The sequence below is a fragment of the Lepidochelys kempii genome, chromosome 14 (genome assembly GCF_965140285.1).
Source record: "Lepidochelys kempii isolate rLepKem1 chromosome 14, rLepKem1.hap1, whole genome shotgun sequence".
NCBI classification, from domain to species: Eukaryota; Metazoa; Chordata; order Testudines; family Cheloniidae; genus Lepidochelys; species Lepidochelys kempii.
In genome coordinates this window covers 39,964,096-39,989,957 of record NC_136393.1, presented here as the reverse complement: position 1 = coordinate 39,989,957, position 25,862 = coordinate 39,964,096, and the positions used below count along the sequence as shown (strand labels likewise).

General features: G+C 46.2%; 2 protein-coding genes across 10 annotated transcripts in view; both read left to right on the top strand.

Annotated features, from left to right (window-relative positions):
- LOC144929445 (uncharacterized) overlaps positions 1 to 16,909 on the top strand; it is a 64,591-nt gene extending 47,682 nt beyond the window's left edge. For both annotated transcript variants that reach the window (XM_078848848.1, XM_078848847.1), the window contains 2 exons: positions 9,422 to 9,500; positions 12,999 to 16,909. In XM_078848848.1, coding sequence (XP_078704974.1) covers positions 9,431 to 9,500; positions 12,999 to 15,181 — 2,253 coding nt within the window. In that variant the 5' untranslated portion in view covers positions 9,422 to 9,430 and the 3' untranslated portion in view covers positions 15,182 to 16,909. The remainder of the gene's footprint in view (positions 1 to 9,421; positions 9,501 to 12,998) is intronic.
- The window catches only part of LOC144929447 (E3 ubiquitin-protein ligase TRIM39-like), a 51,409-nt gene that overhangs the window by 11,330 nt on the left and 14,217 nt on the right, over positions 1 to 25,862 (top strand). For 2 of the 8 annotated variants that reach the window (XM_078848871.1, XM_078848867.1), the window contains exon 1: positions 9,416 to 9,500. The exons of 1 other annotated variant lie outside the window; for it this stretch is intronic. Coding sequence is in view for 2 of the 7 variants with exons in the window: in XM_078848865.1 (XP_078704991.1) it covers positions 19,025 to 19,216 (192 nt within the window). In the remaining 5 variants the exon portion in view is untranslated. Of the gene's footprint in view, positions 1 to 9,415; positions 9,501 to 18,896; positions 19,217 to 21,778; positions 22,064 to 24,352; positions 24,474 to 25,862 lie in introns of those variants that run through there. 5 more of the 8 variants (XM_078848872.1, XM_078848868.1, XM_078848865.1 and 2 more) reach the window with 4 other exon arrangements.

Here is a 25,862-nt window from a genome sequence, read left to right as displayed (position 1 = left end):
AGGGTTCTGGCTGGGACAGTTCTTCAACCCTGAACCCAAGGGGGATTTCCTTATTACAAGCTCGTCACAGCTTCATCTCAGAACAAGCATGCACTCTTATGGGACCTCAGAAGGCCACATCCTTCCAATGCTCCTCTAAGGATTGGCGTGCTCCGTGGACCAGGAGCCTGTCCATTTGCTGGATCAGGAAGAAGACCATGAGCCAGTTTAAAACCAGGCTATTTATCCAAAAATTCTTCCTTTGTCTGTTGGTCCCTGGAAAGAATCCAGTTTGAAGTAGTATATGTGCATGTCTCCGGGGGCGGCTTGAAAAGGTTGATAATGGAGGAAGTTAATTGGCTTTCCCTCCCACTAGAGAAGATACAATGCTATAATAACGCATACACAATTGCATGTTTAATACAATGGACCCCACTGGTCTTAACCCTCATTCAATGTTTTAACTTAGTTCAATAAAGTTCATTCAGGATATTGTAGGATATTATCAGTCTCTTGCAGTTCCTACCCCTTCACCCTTGCTCTGAAGATTCTTTCTGAGATGTTGCCTTTGCTTACCCCTCACTTAGTCCTGGAGACCAATGACAACCTACAGCACTTCATGCAGGCATGGTTGGCCCATCAAGGTACACCATCTCTTCGCCTCATATCAGTCACAGCTCTACCAACCTGCCGCAACTACTCCCTCCACTGTTCAATACACCTACACCGAACGCAGTTAATAGCAGTTGGAATGCATGCAGATAAATGCATAAACAATGGCACAGTTTCACAGTCTTCCCACGTACCTACGTATGCTGTCACTTTTGCTGAGCCACACCCAATATCTATAGTACTCCAGGGAGCAGATTTAAGTCAAATGTACCCACTTTCAAATTCCTCCTCAATACTCTCCTTTGCTGTTACACCTACAAAAAATCCTTGGCTGCTTGTGTTCAGAGACCGCTACCTATCATGCCTCCTTGTACTCCCCCATCTGTCTGCATTTGATGTGTGTTGTATTATTGTTGGAATGTAAGTTGCTTGGGGCAGGGAAAATCTTTTTGTGCTGTGTTTGTACAATGCATAGGGCCATGAGATCCTGGTCCATGTGTAGAGTTCCTAGGTGCTATGGTCAATAATAATAATAACAAATTAGGGCTGTCAATTAATTGCTGTTAACTCACACGATTAACTCAAAAAAATTAATCGTGATTAAAAAATTAATCATAATTTGTCATAAATATAAAGGGAAGGGTAAACACCTTTAAAATACCTCCTGGTCAGAGGAAAAACCCTTTCACCTGTAAAGGGTTAAGAAGCTAGGATAACCTTGCTGGCACCTGACCAAAATGACCAATGAGGAGACAAGATACTTTCAAAAGCTGGAGGGAGGGAGAAACTAAGTCTCTCTCTGTCTGTGTGTGTGATGCATTTGCCGGGGACAGAACAGGAATGGAGTCTTAGAACTGAGTAAGTAATCTAGCTAGATATGTGTTAGATTCTGTTTGTTTAAATGGCTGAGAAAATAAGCTGTGCTGAATGGAATGGATATTCCTGTTTTTGTGTCTTTTTGTAACTTAAGGTTTTGCCTAGAGGGATTCTCTATGTTTTGAACCTGATTACCCTGTAAGGTATTTACCATCCTGATTTTACAGAGGTGATTCTTTTCCTTTTTCTTCTATTAAAATTCTTCTTTTAAGAACCTGATTGTTTTTTTCATTGTTCTTGAGATCCAGGGGTTTGGGTCTGTGTTCACCTATGTAAATTGGTGAGGATTTTTATCAAGCCTTCCCCAAGAAAGGGGGTGTAGGGTTTGGGGAGAATTTTGATGGGAAAGACGTTTCCAAGCGGGCTCTTTCCCGGTTATATATCTGTTAGACGCTTGGTGGTGGCAGCAATAAAGTCCAAGGGAAAAAGGAAAATAGTTTGTATCTTGGGGAAGTTTTAACCTAAGCTGGTAAAAATAAGCTTAGGAGGTTTTCATGCAGGTCCCCACATCTGTACCCTAGAGTTCAGAGTGGGGCAGGAACCTTGACATAATTAATCACAGTTTTAATCACACTGTTAAATAATAATAGAATACCAAATTGAAATTTATTAAATATTTTGGATGTTTTTCTACATTTTCAAATATATTGATTTCAATTACAACACCAAATACAAAGTGTACAGTGCTCCCTTTACATTCTTATTTTTTATTACAAATATTTGCACTGTAAAAATGATACACAAAATAAATAGTATTTTTCAATTCACCTAATACAAGTACTGCAGTGCAATTTCTTTATCATTAAAGTGTAATTTACAAATGTAGATTTTTTTGTTTGTTACAGAACTGTACTCAAAACAAAACAATGTAAAACGTTAGCGTGTACAAGTGCACTCAGTCCTACTTCTTGTTCGGCCAATCGCTCAGACAAGCAAGTTTTAATTTTGAGTGCAGTTATTTTTTTGTACATAATTCTACATTTGTAAGTTCAACTTTCATGATAAAGAGATTGCACTACAATACTTGTATTAGGTGAATTGAAAAATACTATTTCATAGAATCATAGAAATCAGGGTTGGAAGGGACCTCAGGAGGTCATCTAGTCCAACCCCCTGCTCAAAAGCAGGACCCATCCCCAATTAAATCATCCCAGCCAGGGCTTTGTCAAGCCTGACCTTAAAAACTTCTAAGGAAGGAGATTCCACCACCTCCCTAGGTAACGCATTCCAGTGTTTCACCACCCTCCTAGTGAAAAAGTTTTTCCTAATATCCAACCTAAACCTCCCCCACTGCAACTTGAGACCATTACTCCTTGTCCTGTCCTCTTCCACCACTGAGAATAGTCTAGAACCATCCTCTCTGGAACCACCTCTCAGGTAGTTGAAAGCAGCTATCAAATCCCCCCTCATTCTTCTCTTCTGCAGACTAAACAATCCCAGTTCCCTCAGCCTCTCCTCATAAGTCATGTGTTCCAGACCCCTAATCATTTTTGTTGCCCTTCGCTGGACTCTCTCCAATTTATCCACATCCTTCTTGTAGTGTGGGGCCCAAACTGGACACAGTACTCCAGATGAGGCCTCACCAATGTTGAATAGAGGGGGACGATCACGTCCCTCGATCTGCTCGCTATGCCCCTACTTATACATCCCAAAATGCCATTGGTCTTCTTGGCAACAAGGGCACACTGCTGACTCATATCCAGCTTCTCGTCCACTGTCACCCCTAGGTCCTTTTCCGCAGAACTGCTGCCTAGCCATTCGGTCCCTAGTCTGTAGCTGTGCATTGGGTTCTTCCGTCCTAAGTGCAGGACCCTGCACTTATCCTTATTGAACCTCATCAGATTTCTTTTCGCCCAATCCTCCAATTTGTCTAGGTCCCTCTGTATCCTATCCCTGCCCTCCAGTGTGTCCTCCCAGTTTAGTATCATCCGCAAATTTGCTGAGAGTGCAATCCACACCATCCTCCAGATCATTTATGAAGATATTGAACAAAACCGGCCCCAGGACCGACCTCTGGGGCACTCCACTTGACACCGGCTGCCAACTAGACATGGAGCCATTGATCACTACCCGTTGAGCCCGACAATCTAGCCAACTTTCTACCCACCTTATAGTGCATTCATCCAGCCCATACTTCTTTAACTTGCTGACAAGAATACTGTGGGAGACCGTGTCAAAAGCTTTCCTAAAGTCAAGATACAATACATCCACTGCTTTCCCTTCATCCACAGAACCAGTAATCTCATCATAGAAGGTGATTAGATTAGTCAGGCATGACTTGCCCTTGGTGAATCCATGCTGACTGTTCCTGATCACTTTCCTCTCATGTAAGTGCTTCAGGATTGATTCTTTGAGGACCTGCTCCATGATTTTTCCGGGGACTGAAGTGAGGCTGACTGGCCTGTAGTTTCCAGGATCCTCCTTCTTCCCTTTTTTAAAGATTGGCACTACATTAGCCTTTTTCCAGTCATCCGGGACTTCCCCCGTTCGCCACGAGTTTTCAAAGATAAAGGCCAATGGCTCTGCAATCACAGCCGCCAGTTCCTTTAGCACTCTCGGATGCAACTCGTCCGGCCCCATGGACTTGTGCACGTCCAGCTTTTCTAAATAGTCCCTAACCACCTCTTTCTCCACAGAGGGCTGGCCATCTATTCCCCATGTTGTGATGCCCAGCGCAGCAGTCTGGGAGCTGACCTTGTTCGTGAAGACAGAGGCAAAAAAAGCATTGAGTACATTCGCTTTTTCCACATCCTCTGTCACTAGGTTGCCTCCCTCACTCATTACGGGGCCCACACTTTCCTTGGCTTTCTTCTTGTTGCCAACATACCTGAAGAAACCCTTCTTGTTACTCTTAACGTCTCTCGCTAGCTGCAGCTCCAGGTGCAATTTGGCCCTCCTAATTTTATTCCTACATGCCCGAGCAATATTTTTATACTCTTCCCCAGTCATATGTCCAACCTTCCACTTCTTGTAAGCTTCTTTTTTATGCCTAAGATCCGCTAGGATTTCACCGTTAAGCCAAGCTGGTCGCCTGCCATATTTACTATTCTTTCGACACATCGGGATGGTTTGTCCCTGTAACCTCAACAGGGATTCCTTGAAATACAGCCAGCTCTCCTGGACTCCTTTCCCCTTCATGTTAGTCCCCCAGGGGATCCTACCCATCCGTTCCCTGAGGGAGTTGAAGTCTGCTTTCCTGAAGTCCAGGGTCCGTATCCTGCTGCTTACCTTTCTTCCCTGTGTCAGGATCCTGAACTCAACCAACTCATGGTCACTGCCTCCCAGATTCCCATCCACTTTTGCTTCCCCTACTAATTCTTCCCAGTTTGTGAGCAGCAGGTCAAGAAAAGCTCCCCCCCAGTTGGCTCCTCTAGCACTTGCACCAGGAAATTGTCCCCTATGCTTTCCAAAAACTTCCTGGATTGTCTATGCACCGCTGTATTGCTCTCCCAGCAGATATCAGGAAAATTAAAGTCACCCATGAGAACCAGGGCATGCGATCTAGTAGCTTCTGCGAGCTGCTGGAAGAAAGCCTCATCTACCTCATCCCCCTGGTCCGGTGGTCTATAGCAGACTCCCACCACTACATCACTCTTGTTGCTCACACTTCTAAACTTAATCCAGAGACACTCAGGTTTTTCTGCAGTTTCGTACCGGAGCTCTGAGCAGTCATACTGCTCCCTTACATACAGTGCTACTCCCCCACCTTTTCTGCCCTGCCTGTCTTTCCTGAACAGTTTATAACCATCCATGACAGTACTCCAGTCGTGTGAGTTATCCCACCAAGTCTCTGTTATTCCAATAACATCATAATTCCTTGACATCACCAGGACCTCCAGTTCTCCCTGCTTGTTTCCAAGGCTTTGTGCATTCGTATATAAGCACTTGAGATAACCTGCTGATCGCCCCTCATTCTCAGTATGAGGCAGGAGCCCTCCCCTCACAGACATTCCTGCCTGTGCTTCCTCCCGGTATCCCGCTTTCCCACTTACCTCAGGGCTTTGGTCTCCTTCCCCCGGTGAACCTAGTTTAAAGCCCTCCTCACTAGGTTAGCCAGCCTGCTTGCAAAGATGCTCTTCCCTCTCTTCATAAGGTGGAGCCCGTCTCTGCCCAGCACTCCTCCTTCATGGAACACCATCCCATGGTCAAAGAATCCAAAGCCTTCTCTCCGACACCACCTGCGTAGCCATTCGTTGACTTCCACGATTCAACGGTCCCTACCCAGGCCTTTTCCTTCCACGGGGAGGATGGACGAGAACACCACTTGTGCCTCAAACTCCTTTATCCTTCTTCCCAGAGCCACGTAGTCCGCAGTGATCCGCTCAAGGTCATTCTTGGCAGTATCATTGGTGCCCACGTGGAGAAGCAGGAAGGGGTAGCAATCCGAGGGCTTGATGAGTCTCGGCAGTCTCTCCATCACATCGCGAATCTTAGCCCCCGGCAAGCAGCAGACTTCTTGGTTTTCCCGGTCAGGGCGGCAGATAGATGACTCAGTCCCCCGGAGGAGAGAGTCCCCGACCACCACCACCCGCCTCCTTCTCTTGGGAGTGGTGGTCGTGGAACCCCCCATCTCAGGACAGCGCATCTCATGCCTTCCAACCAGCGGAGTCTCCTTCTGCTTTCTCCCCCCAGACATATCATCTGGTCCACTCTCCGCAATGGTACCTGTGGAGAGAACATGAAAGCGGTTAGTTACCTGTGTCCGCGTTGCTGGAACCTGGACATTCCCCCTTCTTCTTCTGGAGGTCACATGTTGCCAAGCTTCTTCACTGGCCTCTTGGCTCCGCTGTGCAACCTGCTCTAAATCTTTAGAGATTTGTGCCCGTAGAAGCCTATCCTGACTTTTGTCCAGAAAATCCTCCGTTTCTCGTATGCAACGCAGGGTCGTTATCTGTTGCTCCAGACCTTCAATCTTCTCTTCCAGTATGGAGACCAGCTTGCACTTTGTACAGACAAAGTCGCTTCTTTCCTGTGGAAGAAAGACAAACATGGCACATCCAGTGCAGGTCACAACAGCTGAACCCCCCCCCCTTCCATGTCACCTTCTTACTATGAGCTTCCTCAGAGAAGTTGGCAAGATGTAAGCCTCACTGGGCTCACTCCAGGCGAACTCCCAGGCAAACTCCTGCTGTGTGCTGATCTGCTGTCCCCCGCTGCTCAGCTGGTTCACCGCCGCTCAGCTGGTTCGGGAAGCTCTGGCTATTTTTAAACAGCCAGGCTCCCCTGAAACAAACAAACAGACAGCCCCAGTGCCCACCCCCTACAGGCTACCAGACAATCAGACACTCGCTCAGGCTCTCACACTGCCCTCCCAGCAAACACACACTTGGATACTTAATCAGCAAACACGCACTCGGATACTCACCAATCCCAGGCAAACTCCTGCTGTGTGCTGCTCTGCTGTCCCCCGCCGCTCAGCTGGTTCGCGAAGCTCTGGCTATTTTTAAACAGCCAGGCTCCCCTCAAACAAACAAACAGACAGCCCCAGTGCCCGTCCCCTGCAGGCTACCAGCCAATCAGACACTCGCTCAGGCTCTCACACTGCCCTCCCAGCAAACACACACTCGGATAGAATCATAGAATCATAGAATCATAGAATATCAGGGTTGGAAGGGACCCCAGAAGGTCATCTAGTCCAACCCCCTGCTCAAAGCAGGACCAATTCCCAGTTAAATCATCCCAGCCAGGGCTTTGTCAAGCCTGACCTTAAAAACCTCTAAGGAAGGAGATTCTACCACCTCCCTAGGTAACGCATTCCAGTGTTTCACCACCCTCTTAGTGAAAAAGTTTTTCCTAATATCCAATCTAAACCTCCCCCACTGCAACTTGAGACCATTACTCCTCGTTCTGTCATCTGCTACCATTGAGAACAGTCTAGAGCCATCCTCTTTGGAACCCCCTTTCAGGTAGTTGAAAGCAGCTATCAAATCCCCCCTCATTCTTCTCTTCTGCAGGCTAAACAATCCCAGCTCCCTCAGCCTCTCCTCATAACTCATGTGTTCCAGTCCCTTAATCATTTTTGTTGCCCTTCGCTGGACTCTCTCCAATTTATCCACATCCTTCTTGAAGTGTGGGGCCCAAAACTGGACACAGTACTCCAGATGAGGCCTCACCAATGTCGAATAGAGGGGAACGATCACGTCCCTCGATCTGCTCACTATGCCCCTACTTATACATCCCAAAATGCCATTGGCCTTCTTGGCAACAAGGGCACACTGCTGACTCATATCCAGCTTCTCGTCCACTGTCACCCCTAGGTCCTTTTCCGCAGAACTGCTGCCTAGCCATTCGGTCCCTAGTCTGTAGCTGTGCATTGGGTTCTTCCGTCCTAAGTGCAGGACCCTGCACTTATCCTTATTGAACCTCATCAGATTCCTTTTGGCCCAATCTTCCAATTGGTCTAGGTCCTTCTGTATCCTATCCCTCCCCTCCAGCGTATCTACCACTCCTCCCAGTTTAGTATCATCCGCAAATTTGCTGAGAGTGCAATCCACACCATCCTCCAGATCATTTATGAAGATATTGAATAAAACCGGCTCCAGGACCGACCCTTGGGGCACTCCACTTGATACCGGCTGCCAACTAGACATGGAGCCATTGATCACTACCCGTTGAGCCTTACTTACTCAGCAAACTTATTTTCTTTTTTACAGTGCAAATATTTGTAATAAAATAATAATATAAATTCAGCACTGTACACTTTGTATTCTGTGTTGTAATTGAAATAAATATATTTGAAAATGTAGAAAAAAATCCACAAATATTTAAATAAATGGTATTTTATTAACAGTGCAATTAATCATGATTAATTTTTTAACTGCTTGACAGCCTTAATAATAATAAATTTAATAAAATACTGTCATCACAAGGACTACAAGATGGGTAAAGGTGAGGAATTCTGAGAGGGAGACCCCTCTCTTTCAGAATTCACTACCCCTGTACTTGCAAAGAAGAGAAATGTGGTGATGGTGGTTTTTTTAAACAGGAAATGGGGAAGAAAAATATGATTCGTCCTCAGCAGTTTCTGACACCACACCTGCTCTGCGCTGTAATAAACTGGCCAAGTCTTTTCTTAATATGATAGAGTCTAGAAGTGTTTGAAGGAAGCTTTGCTAAGAGCTCTCCCCAGACAAAAGGGTGCTGTGATCCTGAGATAATTGTAGCTGGATAAAGCTCAGACTGTTAGAAATAAATATACAGGGTCTTTCTCCCAGTGGGAAATAGGTAGGGGGTGCCAGCGGGCTGCCACCATTATAGGAACAGACTCTAGGGATAGATAAAGGGCTCAGGGAGGGACAGACATATGATATATGGTTCCTACCCTGTTCCCCCTCTCCCAGTGCCGTACTCTGTTTATACGGCATATCATCCAACACGGCCCTAGAATCTTGGGGTTCTAGATTCCTCTTTAATGTGACTTGTAGCTCTGGTTGCATTTTTCTTTTCCTTCACCACATGGACTGCTAACATGGTCTGGAACCATTCTGGGAACACTGTGGGCTAAGAACACATCTGGGGTGAGTTCAGAGGGGGGCTATGTGAAGAACTGATTCACTGTGTCTGAACACCTGAAGATGGCCATGTTAGCCTCTTATCCTAGAAGAAAAGAATGAGAAAGACATCATAGCTGTTCAGGTCCAGGACAGAGCTAGGAACAGAATCAAGGTCTCCTTAGTGCCTGTCTAGTTCCCATCCACTAGGCCCCACTGTCTCTCAGCTGGCTGCATGCAAGGGAGCCCTGCTATAGCAATAACCGAAGGTGGCATCGGTCGGTGACTGGAGAGAGAATTAAAGCTTCCTTCCCCTAATTTTAACTCTTCACTTTTAAACACCACTTTCCTCTTTCATAATAAAAGATCAGTAAAAATTGCACCCGGCTGCAAGTGAGTGAATAAACTCACCCAGCCTGCAGGGAGTCCATGCTCCATCTAACCCAGGACTATTCCTACTCCAGATCTCTCTGATGGAGCCAGGGGAGGAGCCGGGCCCCTTGGATGCAGAGGAAGGGGAGATCGTGAGAGGCACCTGCACAGGTGAGGAGTTTGTTAAGCCAACTCAGAAACCATGGGCAAGTGAACGAAACAGCTGGCTTTTTCACCAAGGCCCTGTGAGGCTCCCAGTTCTGCCCCTCTTCACCCATGTTAGGGTTGTCCCAGCAGGGGTCACATCCTCCTGGCAGGTGTGTCAGTCATGACTTCCTTCCCATACTCACTGACTGACAAATACACCTCTCTCCCGCTCATCCTCTGTCCTTTCCTGGTGGTTGAGGTGTTATGTGGGAGCAGAACTGGTCCCTCTGCTTTGTGGGATTTGGCCCCTAGTTTCAGACCATATCGTTATAACCTCCACAAAACTGAGGAGGTTAGTTAAACAGAAATTAAAAGGTACAGCACCAAAAGTGAAATCTCTGCAAGCTGCGTGGAAACTTTTTAAAGACACCATAACAGAGGCTCAACTTAAATGTATACCCCAAATTAAAAAACATAGTAAGAAAAGCAAAAAAGAGCCACCGTGGCTAGTAAAAGAAGCAGTGAGAGGCAAAAAGGCATCCTTTAAAAAGTGGAAGTTAAATCCTAATGAGGAAAATAGAAAGGAGCATAAACTCTGGCAAATGAAGTGTAAAAATACAATGAGGGAGGCCAAAGAAGAATTTGAAGAACTGCCAGCCAAAGACTCCAAAAGTAATAGCAACATTTTTAAAAAATATATCAGAAAGCCTGCGAAACAACCAGTGGGGCCACTGGCCGATCGAGGTGCTAAAGGAGCACTCAAAGACCATAAGGCCATTGCGGAGAAACTAAATGAATTCTTTGCATCGGTCTTCACGGCTGAGGATGTGAGGGAGATTCCCAAACCTGAGCCATTCTTTTTAGGTGACAGATCTGAGGAACTGTCCCAGACTGAGGTATCATTAGAGGAGGTTTTGGAACAAATTGATAAATTAAATAGCAGTAAGTCATCAGGACCAGATGGCATTCACCCAAGAGTTGTGAAGGAACTCAAATGTGAAATTGCAGACCTACTAAGTGTAGTCTGTAACCTATCATTTAAATCAGCTTCTGTACCCGATGACTGGAGGATAGCTAATGTGACACCAGTTTTTAAAAAGGGCTCCAGAGGTGATCCTGGCAATTAAATACCTGTAAGCCTGACTTCAGTACCAGGCAAACTGGTTGAAACTATAATAAAGAACAATATTGTCAGACATATAAATGAACATAATTTGTTGAGGAAGAGTCAACATGGTTTTAATAAAGGGAAATCATGCCTCACCAATCCATTAGAATTCTTTGAGGGGGTCAACAAGCATGTGGACCAAGGGGATCCAGTGGATATAGTGTATTTAGATTTTCAGAAAGTCTTTGACAAGATCCAAAAGAAATCTGATGATGGGCCAAAAGAAATCTGATGAGGTTCAACAAGGATAAGTGCAGGGTCCTGCACTTAGGACGGAAGAACCCAATGCACTGCTACAGACTAGGGACCGAATGGCTAGGCAGCAGTTCTGCAGAAAAGGACCTAGGGGTGACAGTGGACGAGAAGCTGGATATGAGTCAGCAGTGTGCCCTTGTTGCCAAGAAGGCCAATGGCATTTTGGGATGTATAAGTAGGGGCATAGCCAGCAGATTGAGGGACGTGATCGTTCCCCTCTATTCGACATTGGTGAGGCCTCATCTGGAGTACTGTGTCCAGTTTTGGGCCCCGCACTACAAGAAGGATGTGGATAAATTGGAGAGAGTCCAGCGAAGGGCAACAAAAATGATTAGGGGTCTGGAACACATGACTTATGAGGAGAGGCTGAGGGAACTGGGGTTGTTTAGTCTGCAGAAGAGAAGAATGAGGGGGGATTTGATAGCTGCTTTCAACTACCTGAGAGGTGGTTCCAGAGAGGATGGTTCTAGACTATTCTCAGTGGTAGAAGAGGACAGGACAAGGAGTAATGGTCTCAAGTTGCAGTGGGGGAGGTTTAGGTTGGATATTAGGAAAAACTTTTTCACTAGGAGGGTGGTGAAACACTGGAATGCGTTACCTAGGGAGGTGGTAGAATCTCCTTTCTTAGAAGTTTTTAAGGTCAGGCTTGACAAAGCCCTGGCTGGGATGATTTAATTGGGGATTGGTCCTGCTTTTGAGCAGGGGGTTGGACTAGATGACCACCTGAGTTCCCTTCCAACCCTGATATTCTATGATTCTATGATCCCTCACCAAAGGCTCTTACCAAAGTAAGCTGCCACGGGATAAGAGGGAAGGTGCTCTCATAGATTGGTAACTGGTTAAAAGATAGGAAACAAAGGGTAGGTATAAATGGTCAGTTTTCAGAATGGACAGAGGTAAATAGTGGTGTCCCCCAGGAGTCTGTTCTGAGACCAGTCCTATTCAATATATTCATAAATGATCTGGGAAAAGGGGTAAACAGTGAGGCGGCAAAATTTGCAGATGATACAAAATTACTAAAGGTAGTTAAGACCCAGGCAGACTGCAAAGAGCTACAAAAGGATGTCTCAAAACTGGGTTACTGGGTATCAAAATGGCAGATGAAATTTAATGTTGATAAATGAAAAGTAATGCACATTGGAAAGCATAATCCCAACTATACATATAAAATGATGGGGTCTAAATTAGCTGTTACCACTCAAGAAAGAGATCTTGGAGTCATTGTGGATAGTTCTCTGAAAACATCCACTCAATGTGCAGCGGCAGTCAAAAAAGCAAACAGAATGCTGGGAATAATTAAGAAAGGGATAGATAATAGGACAGAAAATATCATGTTGCCTCTATATAAATCCATGCTACGCCCACATCTTGAATATTGCTTGCGGATGGGGTCGCCCCCATCTCAAAAAAGCTATATTGGAATTGGAAAAGGTTCAGAAAAGGGCAACAAAAATGATTAGCAGTATGGAACGGCTTCCATATGAGGAGAGATTAATAAGACTGTGACTTTTCAGCTTGGAAAAGAGATGGCTAAGGGAAGATATGATTGAGGTCTATAAAATCATGACTGGTGTAGAGAAAGCAGATAAGGAAGTGTTGTTTACTACTTCTCATAACACAAGAACTAGGGGTCACCAAGTGAAATTAATAGGCAGCGGGTTTAAAACAAAGAAAAGGAAGTATTTCTTCACATAATGCACAGTCAACCTGTGGAACTCCTTGCCAGAGGATGTTGTGAAGGCCAAGACTATAACAGGATTAAAAAAAGAACTAGATAAATTCATGGAGGATTGGTCCATTAATGGCTATTAGCCAGGATGGATAGGAATGGTGTCCCTAGCCTCTGTTTGCCAGAAGCTGGGAATGAGCAACAGGAGATGGATCACTTGATGGTTACCTGTTCTGTTCCTTCCCTCTGGGACACCTAGCACTGGCAACTGTTGGAAGACAGGATACTGGGCTAGATGGACCCTTGGTCTGACCCAGTACGGCCATTCTTATGTTCTTATTTATTTCTGCTGTTTCCCCTTTCCGAGGATTCTTTACTTCCTAGCACAAGGAATGAATCAGGTCTCAGTTCTCCCTCTTTATTTCAACAGAGGATGGGATGGTGAAGATAAAGGAGGAGAATTGTCTGGAGGAAGCAAAATCACATTTGAGTTTATCGGGAATGTTGGCAGGGAAAGTTTCCTCGAGTCCTGAGCAGGTGGCGGCATGTGACTCTCAATGCATATCAGACAGTCAGGAAAAAATTCCTGGAGAGACATCACAGGGTAAAGCCGCTTCCACTGGCAGAGTTCTCAGGAAAACTAAAAATAACAAAGCCCATCAGAGAATTAACACTGCAGAGAAACCTTATAACTGCCCTGAGTGTGGCCAAAGCTTCAGTGTGAGCTCAGACCATACTGTGCATCAGACAATCCACACTGATGAGAGACTCTATAAATGCATGGAGTGTGGGGAAATCTTCAATCGGAAATCAATCCTTGTTACTCACCAGAGAATCCACACTGGAGAGAAGCCTTATAAGTGCCGTGACTGTGGGAAAAGCTTCCGTCAGAACTCAACACTTAGGACACATGAGAAAATCCACAGGGCAGAGAAACCCTATGAGTGCCTACAATGTGGGGAAAGCTTCCAAGTGCGCTCCTACCTTCTTGTGCACGAGAGGACCCACACTATAGATAAACCCTTTAAATGCTCCAACTGTGGGAAAAGCTTCTGTGCAAGCTCTGACCTTACGAAACATCAGAGAACCCACACAGGAGAGAGACCCTATAAATGCCCCGACTGTGGGAAAAGCTTCAGTGACTGCTCAGCCTTTATAAAACACAAGAAAATCCATGTGGCAGAGAAGCCCTATAACTGTATTGACTGTGGGAAAAGCTTCCGTGTGATTTCAGCCCTTACTGTACATCAGGCAATCCACTCGGGAGAGAGACCCTACAAGTGCCCTGACTGTGGGAAAAGCTTCATCCTGTGCTCATGCCTTATTAGACATCAGAGAATCCACAGTGGTGCTAAACCTTATACATGCCCCGACTGTGGGAAAAGCTTTCGTCTGAGCTCAACCCTTTGTACTCATCGGAAAATCCATACATCAGAGAAACCCTATGAGTGCCTCAAATGTGGGAAAAGATTCCGAGTGAGCTCCTACCTTCTTACACATGAGAGGATTCATACTGTAGATAAACCTTATAAATGCCCCGACTGTGGGAAAAGCTTCAATGTGAGGTCCTACCTTATCAAACATCAAAGAATCCACATGGGAGAGAGACCCTTTAAATGCCTTGAGTGCGGGAAAAGCTTCAATCGCAGATCAACTCTTATCACCCATCAGAGAATCCACACTGGAGAGAAGCCCTATAAATGTCCTGATTGTGGGAAAAGCTTCAGTGTGAACTCAGACCTCATTGTACATCAGAGACTCCACACGGGAGAAAGACCCTATAAGTGCCTTGACTGTGGGAAAACTTTCTGTCTGAGCTCACACCTTACTAGACATCGGAGAAGCCACACCAGTGAGAGACCCTATAAATGCCTGGTCTGTGGGGAAAACTTCAGTGACTGCTCAGGACTCATTAAACACAGGAGAAACCACACAGGAGAAGAACCTTATAAATGCCCTGAGTTTGGGAACAACTTTAGTGTGAATTCAGCCCTTATTGTACATCAAAGAACCCACACGGGAGAGAGACCCTATAAATGCCTTGTCTGTGGGAAAAGCTTCAGTGACTGCTCAGGACTCATTAAACACAGGAGAATCCATACAGAAGAGAAACCTTATAAATGCCCCGAATGTGGGAAAAGTTTCAGTGACAGTTCAAGCCTTATTAAACATAAGACAATCCACACAGGAGAGAGAATCTATAAATGCCCTGAATGTGGGAAAAGCTTTAGTCACAGCTCAGCCCTTTTGAAACACCAAAGAATCCACACAGGAGAGAGACCCTTTAAATGCCTGGACTGTGGGAAAAGGTTCACGGACAGTTCAGCCCTCCGGAGACACCGGCGAATCCACTCAGAAGACAGGCCCTATAAATGCCTCGACTGTGGGGAACGATTCAGTGTGACCTCAGGCCTTATTAGACACCAGAAAATTCACACTGAGGAGAGACCTTTTAAATGTAGTGAGTGTGGGAAAAGCTTCCAGTCAAACTCACTTCTTAAAACACATGAGAGGATGCATACGGGAGAAAAACCATATAAATGCCCCAAGTGTGGGAAAAGCTTCCGTCAGAGCTCCCACCTTATAAGGCATCAGAATATACACATGGAATAGGTGTTCACAATGTTTTTCATTGTTGCTTTTGTTATGGTGTTTCTCACAGTTCTGCTACACTCAGTCAAATGGGGATGATGGGATCTATGCTTGACTGGGTTTTACAGGGTACCCGCTATGGATTTAAAGGGTCTGTGCCATGCCCTGGCCACAAAGGCAGGCCCCCTGGCCTCAACACCTCCAAGACTGAGCCTTTGGACTCCAGCACTCCTGTTCCTCACTTTGAGCTCTGCCCAGTGAATCCATGTAAGGTAGACTCCTGGTCTGAGACCTCCACCCCTCCTCCGCCCCCAGGGATCAATGCACTTCAGGTGGTGTCGGTAGCAACACCAGGCAGGTGTTTTTCAAACAGGATAGGTTTAAATAATCAACTGGGATACAGTATCAGGAAGTCCTTAGGTTAACTTAGGCCATACCTACACTACCACATATGTTGGCAAAACTTACATCGCTCAGGGGTGTGAAAAAAACACAGCCCTGAGCAACAGAAATTTCACCGTGTGTGCACAGTGCTATGTCAGTGGGAGAAGTCGTTGGGGGTGGTTTTAATTATGTTGATGGGTGAGAGCTCTTCCATTGGCATAGGGTGGTTACTTGAGAGATCTTACAATGGTGCTGCTGCATCGGTACAGATGTGCTGCTGTAAGCTCTCTAGTGTAGACATAGCCTTAGAGAAGCAAAGGTTAAAACCAAGTTCAGACTGGTCAAAGCCATGGCTTCACAAATCCATGCTGTTGTAGGATTCATCTTCTCTCTCTGTCCTTCTATCTCTCAGTCCTGAATGAGAACTCCTACGTGTCTGTGAACCTTCTTCTTAAACAATGATCCCTGACACCTCTTGTCTCTGTTCTCTGGAAAAAGCGATGCTGTGTTCACACATTCAGCCTGCTTGAACCGCCTGTTGTTAAGTGTTAATGTGTGTCATTGTCTCTTCTGTATCCTCCACTGGTATGTTTTGGTTCCAGCCAGCTCCTGAGGGTGCATTCATGCCAACGCAGAGAGATCAAACATCATACGTCTCCTTCCCTGTTCCAGGAGAAGCATTTTATTCTCTCTGCATCCAATGAGTAACAATGCAAAGACAGATGGCCAACTGAGACTCATATTGGTCATAAAAATATCGCAGAAAATTCCCACATTCATTATAGATGGGTCCTGGGGCACTGAGAGATTGGTGATCTGGGAAGCAAAATGGAGAGTGCTGGGGAATATAATATTTGGAAGTTGGGTTGTTGCTGGATGGGCACAGGCAATGGGCGAGGGTGGTTGGGTGCTGGTGGGTGGGTTACTTGGAGTCTGAGATAGGAGAACTGTCCTGAACTCTAAATGTTTTCCTTCTCCAACAGAGAATGAAAAGCAATATACCCCCAACTTCCATCCAACTCATGGTCTGTTACAAAACCTCAGCAGTGACTGTTAAAGCAGATTAAGTTCTCAAATACACAGGCTGTGGAAGAGTCAGATATGTTCAACTGTTGATACTTGAGAGTATGACTTCACCAGTCAGGCTATGCAGAGGGTTGAATGGGGTGAATGTTTCTTTTTGGTGTCTGTTAGCAATGGAAGTGAAAGCCTTATGGAGCATTGGTGCATGTTATCCACAGTGTTGTAGCTGATATGAAGGTGGCAAGGAATACAGGAGTCTTTTCCTTCTAATTCCCATGTTTTAAGGTGACTGGCATATGTTCTGATGCCACCTTAGCTGTCACTAAATGCAGTTTTCTTTGTGTTACTTATATATAGAAACTTTCAAACAAATGTTTTTCCCTAATATTCTGAGCTCATGTTTTTTCTCCTCCGTCCCAAAACCCTGATGTTTCGAGTAGAAGTGGCTCATGGTAGGTAGTGTTCAAGTCAAGCCAGCCTTTACAAATCATTTTTCAAAGTGAAAAATGCTCTCCAACATCTTCTTACTGGTTCCTTTTTGTTGTCTCTGTCCATCATTTCTGTTGCAACCAAAGTCTAACTTTCAGTCCCTCCCTCTTCTGTCTTCAAAAATAAAACTTCTCGCCTTCTAAAAAATGCTAGTGAACTCTCTGTGGGAGGGAGAAAATGTCCAGAACACGTCAAAAAAAATGTTTTTGAGGAGAAGAACGCCTCCCCCTCCCAAGGACCTCCTTGAAATTTTGATCACATGTAGGTGCTGCGTATGGCAACAGAAAGAGTTTTTCTGATGACATAGGGAGTGTCTACACTGCAATGCAAGCCCAGGGTTAGCGGGACTCGAGTCAGCAGATGCTGCGTTTGAGAAACAATGGTTTGAACATTTGCACTGATTGCCAAACGCAGGTTTAGAATTTTTTAGCATCCACACTGCAGTACACAGATCTGAGTCCAACCAACCAGATAGCAGACTTCCTAGCACTCTCTGGAAGTGTGGCTGGTCTAGGTCTTCATTCCTGGTGCGGCGTGGGAAATCTTAACTATCCACACTGCACATTGCAGGAAGTTTGAACAGCCACCAAGACATCCTGCCAAATCGTCATTTTGATCTGTGTGCTTCCAGAAACTGGAGCCAGCAACATGAAGGAGTAGACCAGGGGTAGTCAATAGGTGCCCTGTGGTCCAAATCCGAACCACCATAGTCTTTTCAGCGGACTGTGGGGGGCGCTGGAGCTTACGGCTTCAGTCCCGCTGGCACTCGTGCCAGAATTTGGGGCTTGAGCCCTGCGAGGATCCCCGTGCACCCCAGCGCGCCAGTCAGGGCTCCATTTAGAGAGGGTAGGGAGAACACCTGTCCCCGAGAGTTTCGAGTCAGCCCTGGGCATCTGCCACTGTGGCTTGCTGTGCTTGTCACAACCTTTGTGAAGCCAGAGGTGGGCCATTTACTCCTGAATGGACCTAGGATGATGATGGGCCACTGCACTGGTGCACTCAGCGACCACAGCTGGATCTGGATGTACCCAGGCAACAGAAATCAGGGGTGCTTTGTGCTCTTGCATTATGGATGCGCATGGGCCAATGGAAGAAGGAGAATAGTACCTCTATGAATGGGCTTGTGTTTGGGGAGTGGGGTGACATTGATTGCTTTTATGGGAGGGGAAGTTGATTGCCACGAATTGTACTTTTGAATGATGTGACCACTTATGAAATAGGATTGGGGGGAGGAAGCAGTGTGGATTGATGTATATAGCTGTATCGAGACCTGTGTTTTGCTTAGAACTTCCCAGTTGTCCCTGATCATGTGTTTCCCTTTATTATTTGAAATACACCTTTATACGATGTGTTGCAGTGATGGTGATACAATTCTTTATTGAATAAAAAACCTTTATTTTTACACATGAATTGGAAAAGCACAATATTAAACCCTTGTCTGCCCAGCCAGCTTTGCCACTAGCCCACCAAAACACCAGCAACACCACAAGCTCTAAAAGTAACCAAGAACAAAGTGCATAAACAAGTGCAAACGGATGAGCTATGTACAAGACCTCCCCCTCTACCCCCACACTATTGCTTGTCCCTGGCTCCCTGTTCTCCTTCCCCCTCCTTCGATGTTTGCCACACACTTGGTGCTGAGGCAGGGGGGTGAAGGCGTTCACAGGAGAGGGGTTCAGCACTGAGGACTCCACGGGGCACAGCTGTCCTGTCCAGACGCTCATAGGTCCCAACTGCACTGGCCACCCAGCCATGAAGTTGTCCAAGCTGTTTCTGGCACGCAGGCCAGGATACTGCAGTGAGCATGCAGAACCATGGTGTGGGTGCTGCAGGAGTCTGTGCCTTTGCAGCCATTAGAGACAGTAGCCACTCAAACGGTTCTCTCTCTGGTGTGTTTTATCTTCCTCCCTTAACTGCCATTCTTGTTCCAGCGACTGTGAAGTGAGTGCCTGCTGTTACCCTATCCTCATGCTGCAAAGCCAGCCCAAGCCTTTCCCATGTCTTTCCTCTTGCTGCAAGTCCTTTTGCCTTTGGCACTCGACTGCATGTTGGCCCCATCCAGAATATCAACCATCAGTTCATCATGAAAACGCTTCCTCTTGGAACAGTCTGCGAAGGCACAGGGAGCCAGGCTTCTGCAAGTATGGGCAAGCTGTGGAGGTATGAATATAAGAACAGCCAGACTGAGTCAGACCAAAGGTCCATCTAGCCCAGTATCCTGTCTTCAGACAGCGGCCAATGCTAGGTGTCCCAGAGGGAATGAACCGAACAGGCAATCATCATGTGATCAATCCCCTGTCACCCATTCCCAGCTTCCAGCAAACAGAGGCTAGGGACAGCATCCCTGCCCATCTAGGCTAATGGCCATTGATGGACCTATCCTCCATGAATTTATCTAGTTCTTTTTTGAACCCTGCAGCCTGCAGAGGCTGAGGAGCCAGGACCAGGACCAGACACAGAGGGTTATGGTCTCGAATAGCTCAGTGAAGGAGCACAGAAAAAAATCCTTTTGGAAGTTTAAGAACAAAAAATGTTCCTCTTTTTTTTTTTAACTGAACTTCCATGTATTGGCAGAGGGCTGCTTCAGACCCTGAACGCTGCCGGGACACAGCCGGGTTTATTGAGAGAACGGCAAGTTTAACATCACAATGCTTTTAAAAAAAATATTTCAACTAAATGGAGTTGGGGGGAAGGTTGGTGGCGGTGCAGCGCGACATCAGCCTTCTCTCTCATTTCAGACATTGCACGTTTTGGAGGACATTGGTGTTCTTGTGGTGCCTGGCTGGTGTGCCACTGAAGTATTCAAACGTAGGGTGACTGAACCACACATCTACATGTGGAGTGGGCTGGTGAGCTATATGGTGGCTCTGGAAAAATATGCCCTGCTTCCTTGAAGTCATAGAATCATAGACCGCTACAGACTAGGGACCGAATGGCTAGGCAGCAGTTCTGCGGAAAAGGACCTAGGGGTGAAAGTGGACGAGAAGCTGGATATGAGTCAGCAGTGTGCCCTTGTTGCCAAGAAGGCCAATGGCATTTTGGGATGTATAAGTAGGGGCATAGCGAGCAGATCGAGGGACGTGATCGTTCCCCTCTATTCGACATTGGTGAGGCCTCATCTGGAGTACTGTGTCCAGTTTTGGGCCCCACACTACAAGAAGGATGTGGATAAATTGGAGAGAGTGCAGCGAAGGGCAACAAAAATGATTAGGGGTCTAGAACACATGACTTATGAGGAGAGGCTGAGGGAGCTGGGATTGTTTAGCCTGCAGAAGAGAAGAATGAGGGGGGATTTGATAGCTGCTTTCAACTACCTGAAAGGGGGTTCCAAAGAGGATGGTTCTAGACTGTTCTCAATGGTAGCAGATGACAGAACGAGGAGTAATGGTCTCAAGTTGCAGTGGGGGAGGTTTAGATTGGATATTAGGAAAAACTTTTTCACTAAGAGGGTGGTGAAACACTGGAATGCGTTACCTAGGGAGGTGGTAGAATCTCCTTTCTTAGAGGTTTTTAAGGTCAGGCTTGACAAAGCCCTGGCTGGGATGATTTAACTGGGAATTGGTCCTGCTTCAAGCAGGGGGTTGGACTAGATGACCTTCTGGGGTCCCTTCCAACCCTGATATTCTATAATTCTATGATTCTATGTGAAGTTCTTTGAGATCTGCTGATGAAAAGCAATATATAAAAGCAAGGTGTTTGGTTATCAAATGCATATCAAATGCAAACCTAGGTGAGAACTACCGCTGTCTAAATGACCACTAACTCACACAACAAACATTTCTCTCTGGGAAATTAAATGACGAAAAACTTCATTAACATAGACTTAAGGTGGCCCAGAGGATTTTGTGCCCTTGTAGACTGTGGAGTTCAGCAAAACTCAAACCTCTGAAATTCAGCAAATGAAGAGTGAAGGTGCATGCCAATGCAACCTGCCCTCTTTGAGCGATGATCCAATACACCTACCGCACAAAGTCCCTCACTCTTCCTGTGCAGATAGTGCATGTCACTCAGGCAGTAGGACACAAGACAACTGTTGCACAGAGTCAAACACCTGTTTGCTAAGGGAAAACTTGTTTTTAGGTGAGCTGCACTGAAAAGGTGCTATCCACTCCTCTTCTACATTTTGTTAAGGAAAAGTTAGCACGTGTCTCCATTTTGGTTTGGGGCCCACCATTGTTTAAATGCCAGCACATCATACACCAGGAGGAGTAATCCTTAGATACTGAATCCCTGTGAAAATCCTCTTCCTTGTCTTAGCCTGCCTTGACTCCCAGTATCTGGTTTTTGTCAGTCTCTAACTCCCTGTCTCTTGGCCTTGATGTGAGGCCTCCCATCCTGATAATAAAAGTTACTGATGCATGGCTTTAGGACCATGCTGTGTAATTAACATACTGGTATAGCACGAGGAATGCACCAAGCAGGGATAGGTGGTAGATAAGACAAGGGTTTGTTTATTGTCTAAGGTTTCTGATGCAGGAGGGCAACATGCTTTGCTAAAAGGTATATAACCTTTGTATTATCTGCATTCAGGGTCCCCTCCTGGCTAGCAGGGGGCACCATGCTCGAGCATAATAAATTTAGTGTTTTTTGGGAACTCTGCAGTTGTGGACTTTATTTCTGTGCCTCAGCCTAGATTCAAACTGTGTGTGTCCTATCAGGTATAATTCATAGCACTTGTGTGCGTGTCCTACCAGGTATAATTCGCAGCAGTTGTGTGCGTGTCCTACAAGGTGTAATTTGTAACAATTCAAACACTGAGCCTGTCACCAGAAATGGCCCCACACTTGTTAAGTTTTACAGCTCCTTCAACCCTCTTTTACGGTCCATTCACCCTTACTCACAGGATTCTATCTAACCTATACTTTTATTTACCCATCATCAAACACACAGACTCCTCTAACATCCTGCCTCTCTGCTGATAATCCCCATGGCAAGAAGACCCCTGTACGCTGCTGCTGACAACTTACACAACTCAGCATTGAAATGATGCATCCTGGATTCCTCAAGGTACACATGCACCTTGTTCTTTTGATCACATGTATGGGGAGGCTCAAACCCAGATCTCCTCCTATCAAATCACAGCTCTGAGATGCTCCTCAACCTAATCGCCAGATCTCCTCATATTACAATTGCACTTCTACCAAGCTACCCACTTATATCTCCAGAATTCAATATAGCTACACCTACCACAGTAAATGCAGCAGGAGCGCACACAGATAACTCCCAGTTGACATTGCCAGCTCCAGGGAGGGCAGAGTTAAGGCTGACTGGGCATATACCTTAACTCTGCATGTCATGGTTTTCAAAGGATTGAATTTTGCTGGGCAACTTTGACTTATAGTAATGTAGGCTTGAGATCCTCCAGTCCAGCCCTCTGTGCTGGGTCAAGGCCAAGTAAACCTAGACCATCCCTGCCAGGTGTTTGTCTAATTGATTCTTAAGAACCTCCAATGCTGGGGATTCCACAGCCTGTCTTGGTAGCCTATTCCAGAATTTAACTAGCCTTATAGTTAGAAAGTTTGTCCTGATAGTTTACCTAAATCGCCCTTGCTGTAGATTAAGCCAATTATTTCTTCTCCTACCTTCAATGGGCATGGAGAACAACTGATCAACAAACTCTTTGTAACAGTTCTTAACATATTGGAAGACTGTTATTGAGACCCCTACAGTCTCCTTTGCTCAAGACTAACCATGCCTGTTTTTTTAACCTTTCCTCACAGGTCCGTTTTTCTAAACCTTTGATTATTTTTGTTACTCTCCTCTCAACTCGCTCCAATTTGTCTATATCTTTCTTAAAGTGTGACACCCAGAACTGGACACAGTACTCCAGCTAGAGCCTCACCACTGCTGAGTGAAGCAAGACAGTTATCTCCTGTGTTTTACATATGATGCTCCTGGTAATACAGCCCAGAAAGATATTCGCCTTTTTAGCAACTGCATCACATAGTTGACTCATATTGAATTTCTTATCCACGCTAACCCTCACATCTGTTTCAGAACTGCTACAGCCTAGGCAGTTACTCCTCATTTTGTTAGTTGTGCATTTGATTATTTTTCTTCCTAAGTGTAAGTCCTTTACACTTGAATTTCAGCCTGTTGATTTCAGACCAACTCTCCAATTTGTCAATAGTGTTTTGAATTCTAAATCCTGTCCTCCAAAATGTTAGCAATCCCTCCCAGCTTGGTGTTGTGCAAATATTAAAAGCATTGTCTCCACTCCGTTATCCAAGTCATGAATAAAAATATTGAATAGGACTGGATCTGGACAGACCCTGCTGGGACCTGTGGAAGTATAACATTGTATAAGTATAACGTTGTATAAGGGGACATGCTGGATACATTGTATATGAGAGGGCATGCCAAAACATGTTACAAAATATCTGAGGGAGCACACGTAGGGACAGTTAGCTTTTGAATGGAGAAGCAATTAAGATACAGCCAGCACATCTAAGAAGCAGGCATCAGAATGGAAGGTGTGAAGGGCAATTAGTTAAGTTAACTGGAAGCTGTTAAAGGAGATTGTTAAGGGTGGCAGGTAATTGAAGATACGTGACTGGTCTCAGGGATCTCGAAGGGTGGTGACTAAAATCTTTTTCTTCTTTTGTCTGTAACTTCTCTGTAACTTGTTCTCCAGCAAGCTGTATAAATTAAGAGACACAAGCCCCACTCGGGGGGCTCACTTCTAAATGTATTAGCAGAGCAGCTTTGCTAATAAAACAGAGTGGTCTGATAAATTGTGAGTCTGAGTCAAACTTTGACAGACCCAACTAGACTCATTCCCCTGGGGTTGACAATGAACCATTGATAACTACTCTGAGTACTGTCTTTCAACCGGTTGTGCACCCACCTTACAGACTTTTCATCTAGATCACATTTCCCTAGTTTGCTTATGATACTGTCATGTGGAATTGGGCCAGGAGCGTTACTAAAACAAAGCTATATGAGATCTACAGCTTTCCCTCATCCACTAGGCCAGTGAACCCAAAAGTTTTTTTCAAAAAGAAAAGGAGGACTTGTGGCACCTTAGAGACTAACACATTTATTTGAGCATAAGCTTTTGTGAGCTTCATCTCACTTCATCGGATTCATGCAGTGGAAAAGTTTTTTGTCAGTGAATTTGTTTCATTAATTCCTGCCACCAGAGGGCTCTGCTTATTGCTAATCGAGAGGCGGCTGTTCAGGATCTCAGGGAGGGTTGAGTTACTTGATTGTCCCCTTCCTGTCTCCACCATTAGCTGCTGCTGCCTCCGTTATGAGCTCGGAGCCCGGGCTGAGCCGCTGCCGCTGCCCAGCGGGGTCTGTGAGGGGCCTAGCGCCCCTCGGGGCCCAGCCGGGGGGACTTTCTCCGGGGGCTGGAACCAGCCCCTGGGGCAGCTCCGGGCTCTGCTGACACCAGCCCCTGAGCTGGAGCCTGCAGGTGAGGGGAGAGACCCGGGGAAGGGCCGGGGGGGAAAGTGACTCTGCACCAATGGCCCCTCCTTGCCCCAGCTCTGCCCCCAGGGGGGTGGGGGTGTGCGAGTCCAAGCGCTGCTGCCCTCCCTGACTCCCTCCCCACCCCGGTTCTGCCCCCCTGAGCGCCGGCAGGAGCCGAGCTAGCACCGGGAGAGCGACCACCCCAGGGACCGAGTCTCCCAGCCCGAGGGGAGGGGAGGGGGCAGGAGGGAGACAGGGGCAGAGACTGGCAGGGGCAGGAGGAGCAATCAGTGGGGAGGGAGGTTCCCGGCTCCCAGCCCTGCCCAGCCCCATTCCCTGCAGCACCCCGGGCAGATTGACTTTCCTGGGACAAGGGGAGGAGCAGGGAGAGGAAAAGCCAGTTCCTGCCTCTGCCTGGTCCCCGCGCTGCTTGGGGGATGCGCTGCCCTGAGGACAGTGTCGGGGGAGCCCCCAAAGCAGCTCCTTTCATTCTGCTCCTTTCTGGGGTTTGGTTCAGAGACTTGGTTCCTATTTTAACAACGTTTCAGTGGGTTTAGCGCTGGTGGCAGAGGCCGGTGTGGTGTGACAAACTTCTTGGGTGTTACTGTCCTGAGCAAGCGGGTAGGAACAGAGGATGCTGAGTCCCGGATCTGCTTAAGTAGCAGGGACTGGTGGCCACTTTAGTCTTCTGTTACTTGTTGTGTTACATAGAATCATAGAATATCAGGGTTGGAAGGGACCCCTGAAGGTCATCTAGTCCAACCCCCTGCTCGAAGCAGGACCAATTCCCAGTTAAATCATCCCAGCCAGGGCTTTGTCATATGCAGATGTTGATCATACTTCTAACTGCATATTTTAATTTCCTAGCCACATGGTTTGTTCTGATACATTTCAGTGACCTTCCTTGTTCGGACAAGTTGACTGTTCTGGGTTGCTAAAATCCAGGCTTTTCTAAAACGAATGATCCTGTTGCTCCTTTGCATTGATTGGGTGAGGGCCACGGTGCAGACCTCACCTCATTTGCCTTTTGGTGAAACTCCATTGCCTTGTCTCTGCTTGGTTTTTGCAGGGGGGATAGCTAATGCAGGTTAGTTACCACACGTTTGCTAAGCACTGATGACACAGAATACAAGACTGACTCAGGTGTTAAATGAAGTGTTATTGTTCATGGCTTGACAACTCTGATACAGTTTGTGTGGCTCACTCTGCTCCTTTGCCATCAGAGGTATTTGCGTCTGAGTGTCTGCAGCCTCCCTTTGTGTGGGTATCATGGAAAACCAGCTAAAACATTTTAAACTAAAGGAATTACCAGAGGCTTCCCCCCATCCCCGCCCTGCTCTATTTCCCTTATCCCCTTCCGTTGTTCAGGGGTTGGCTAGATGGTCTGACACTG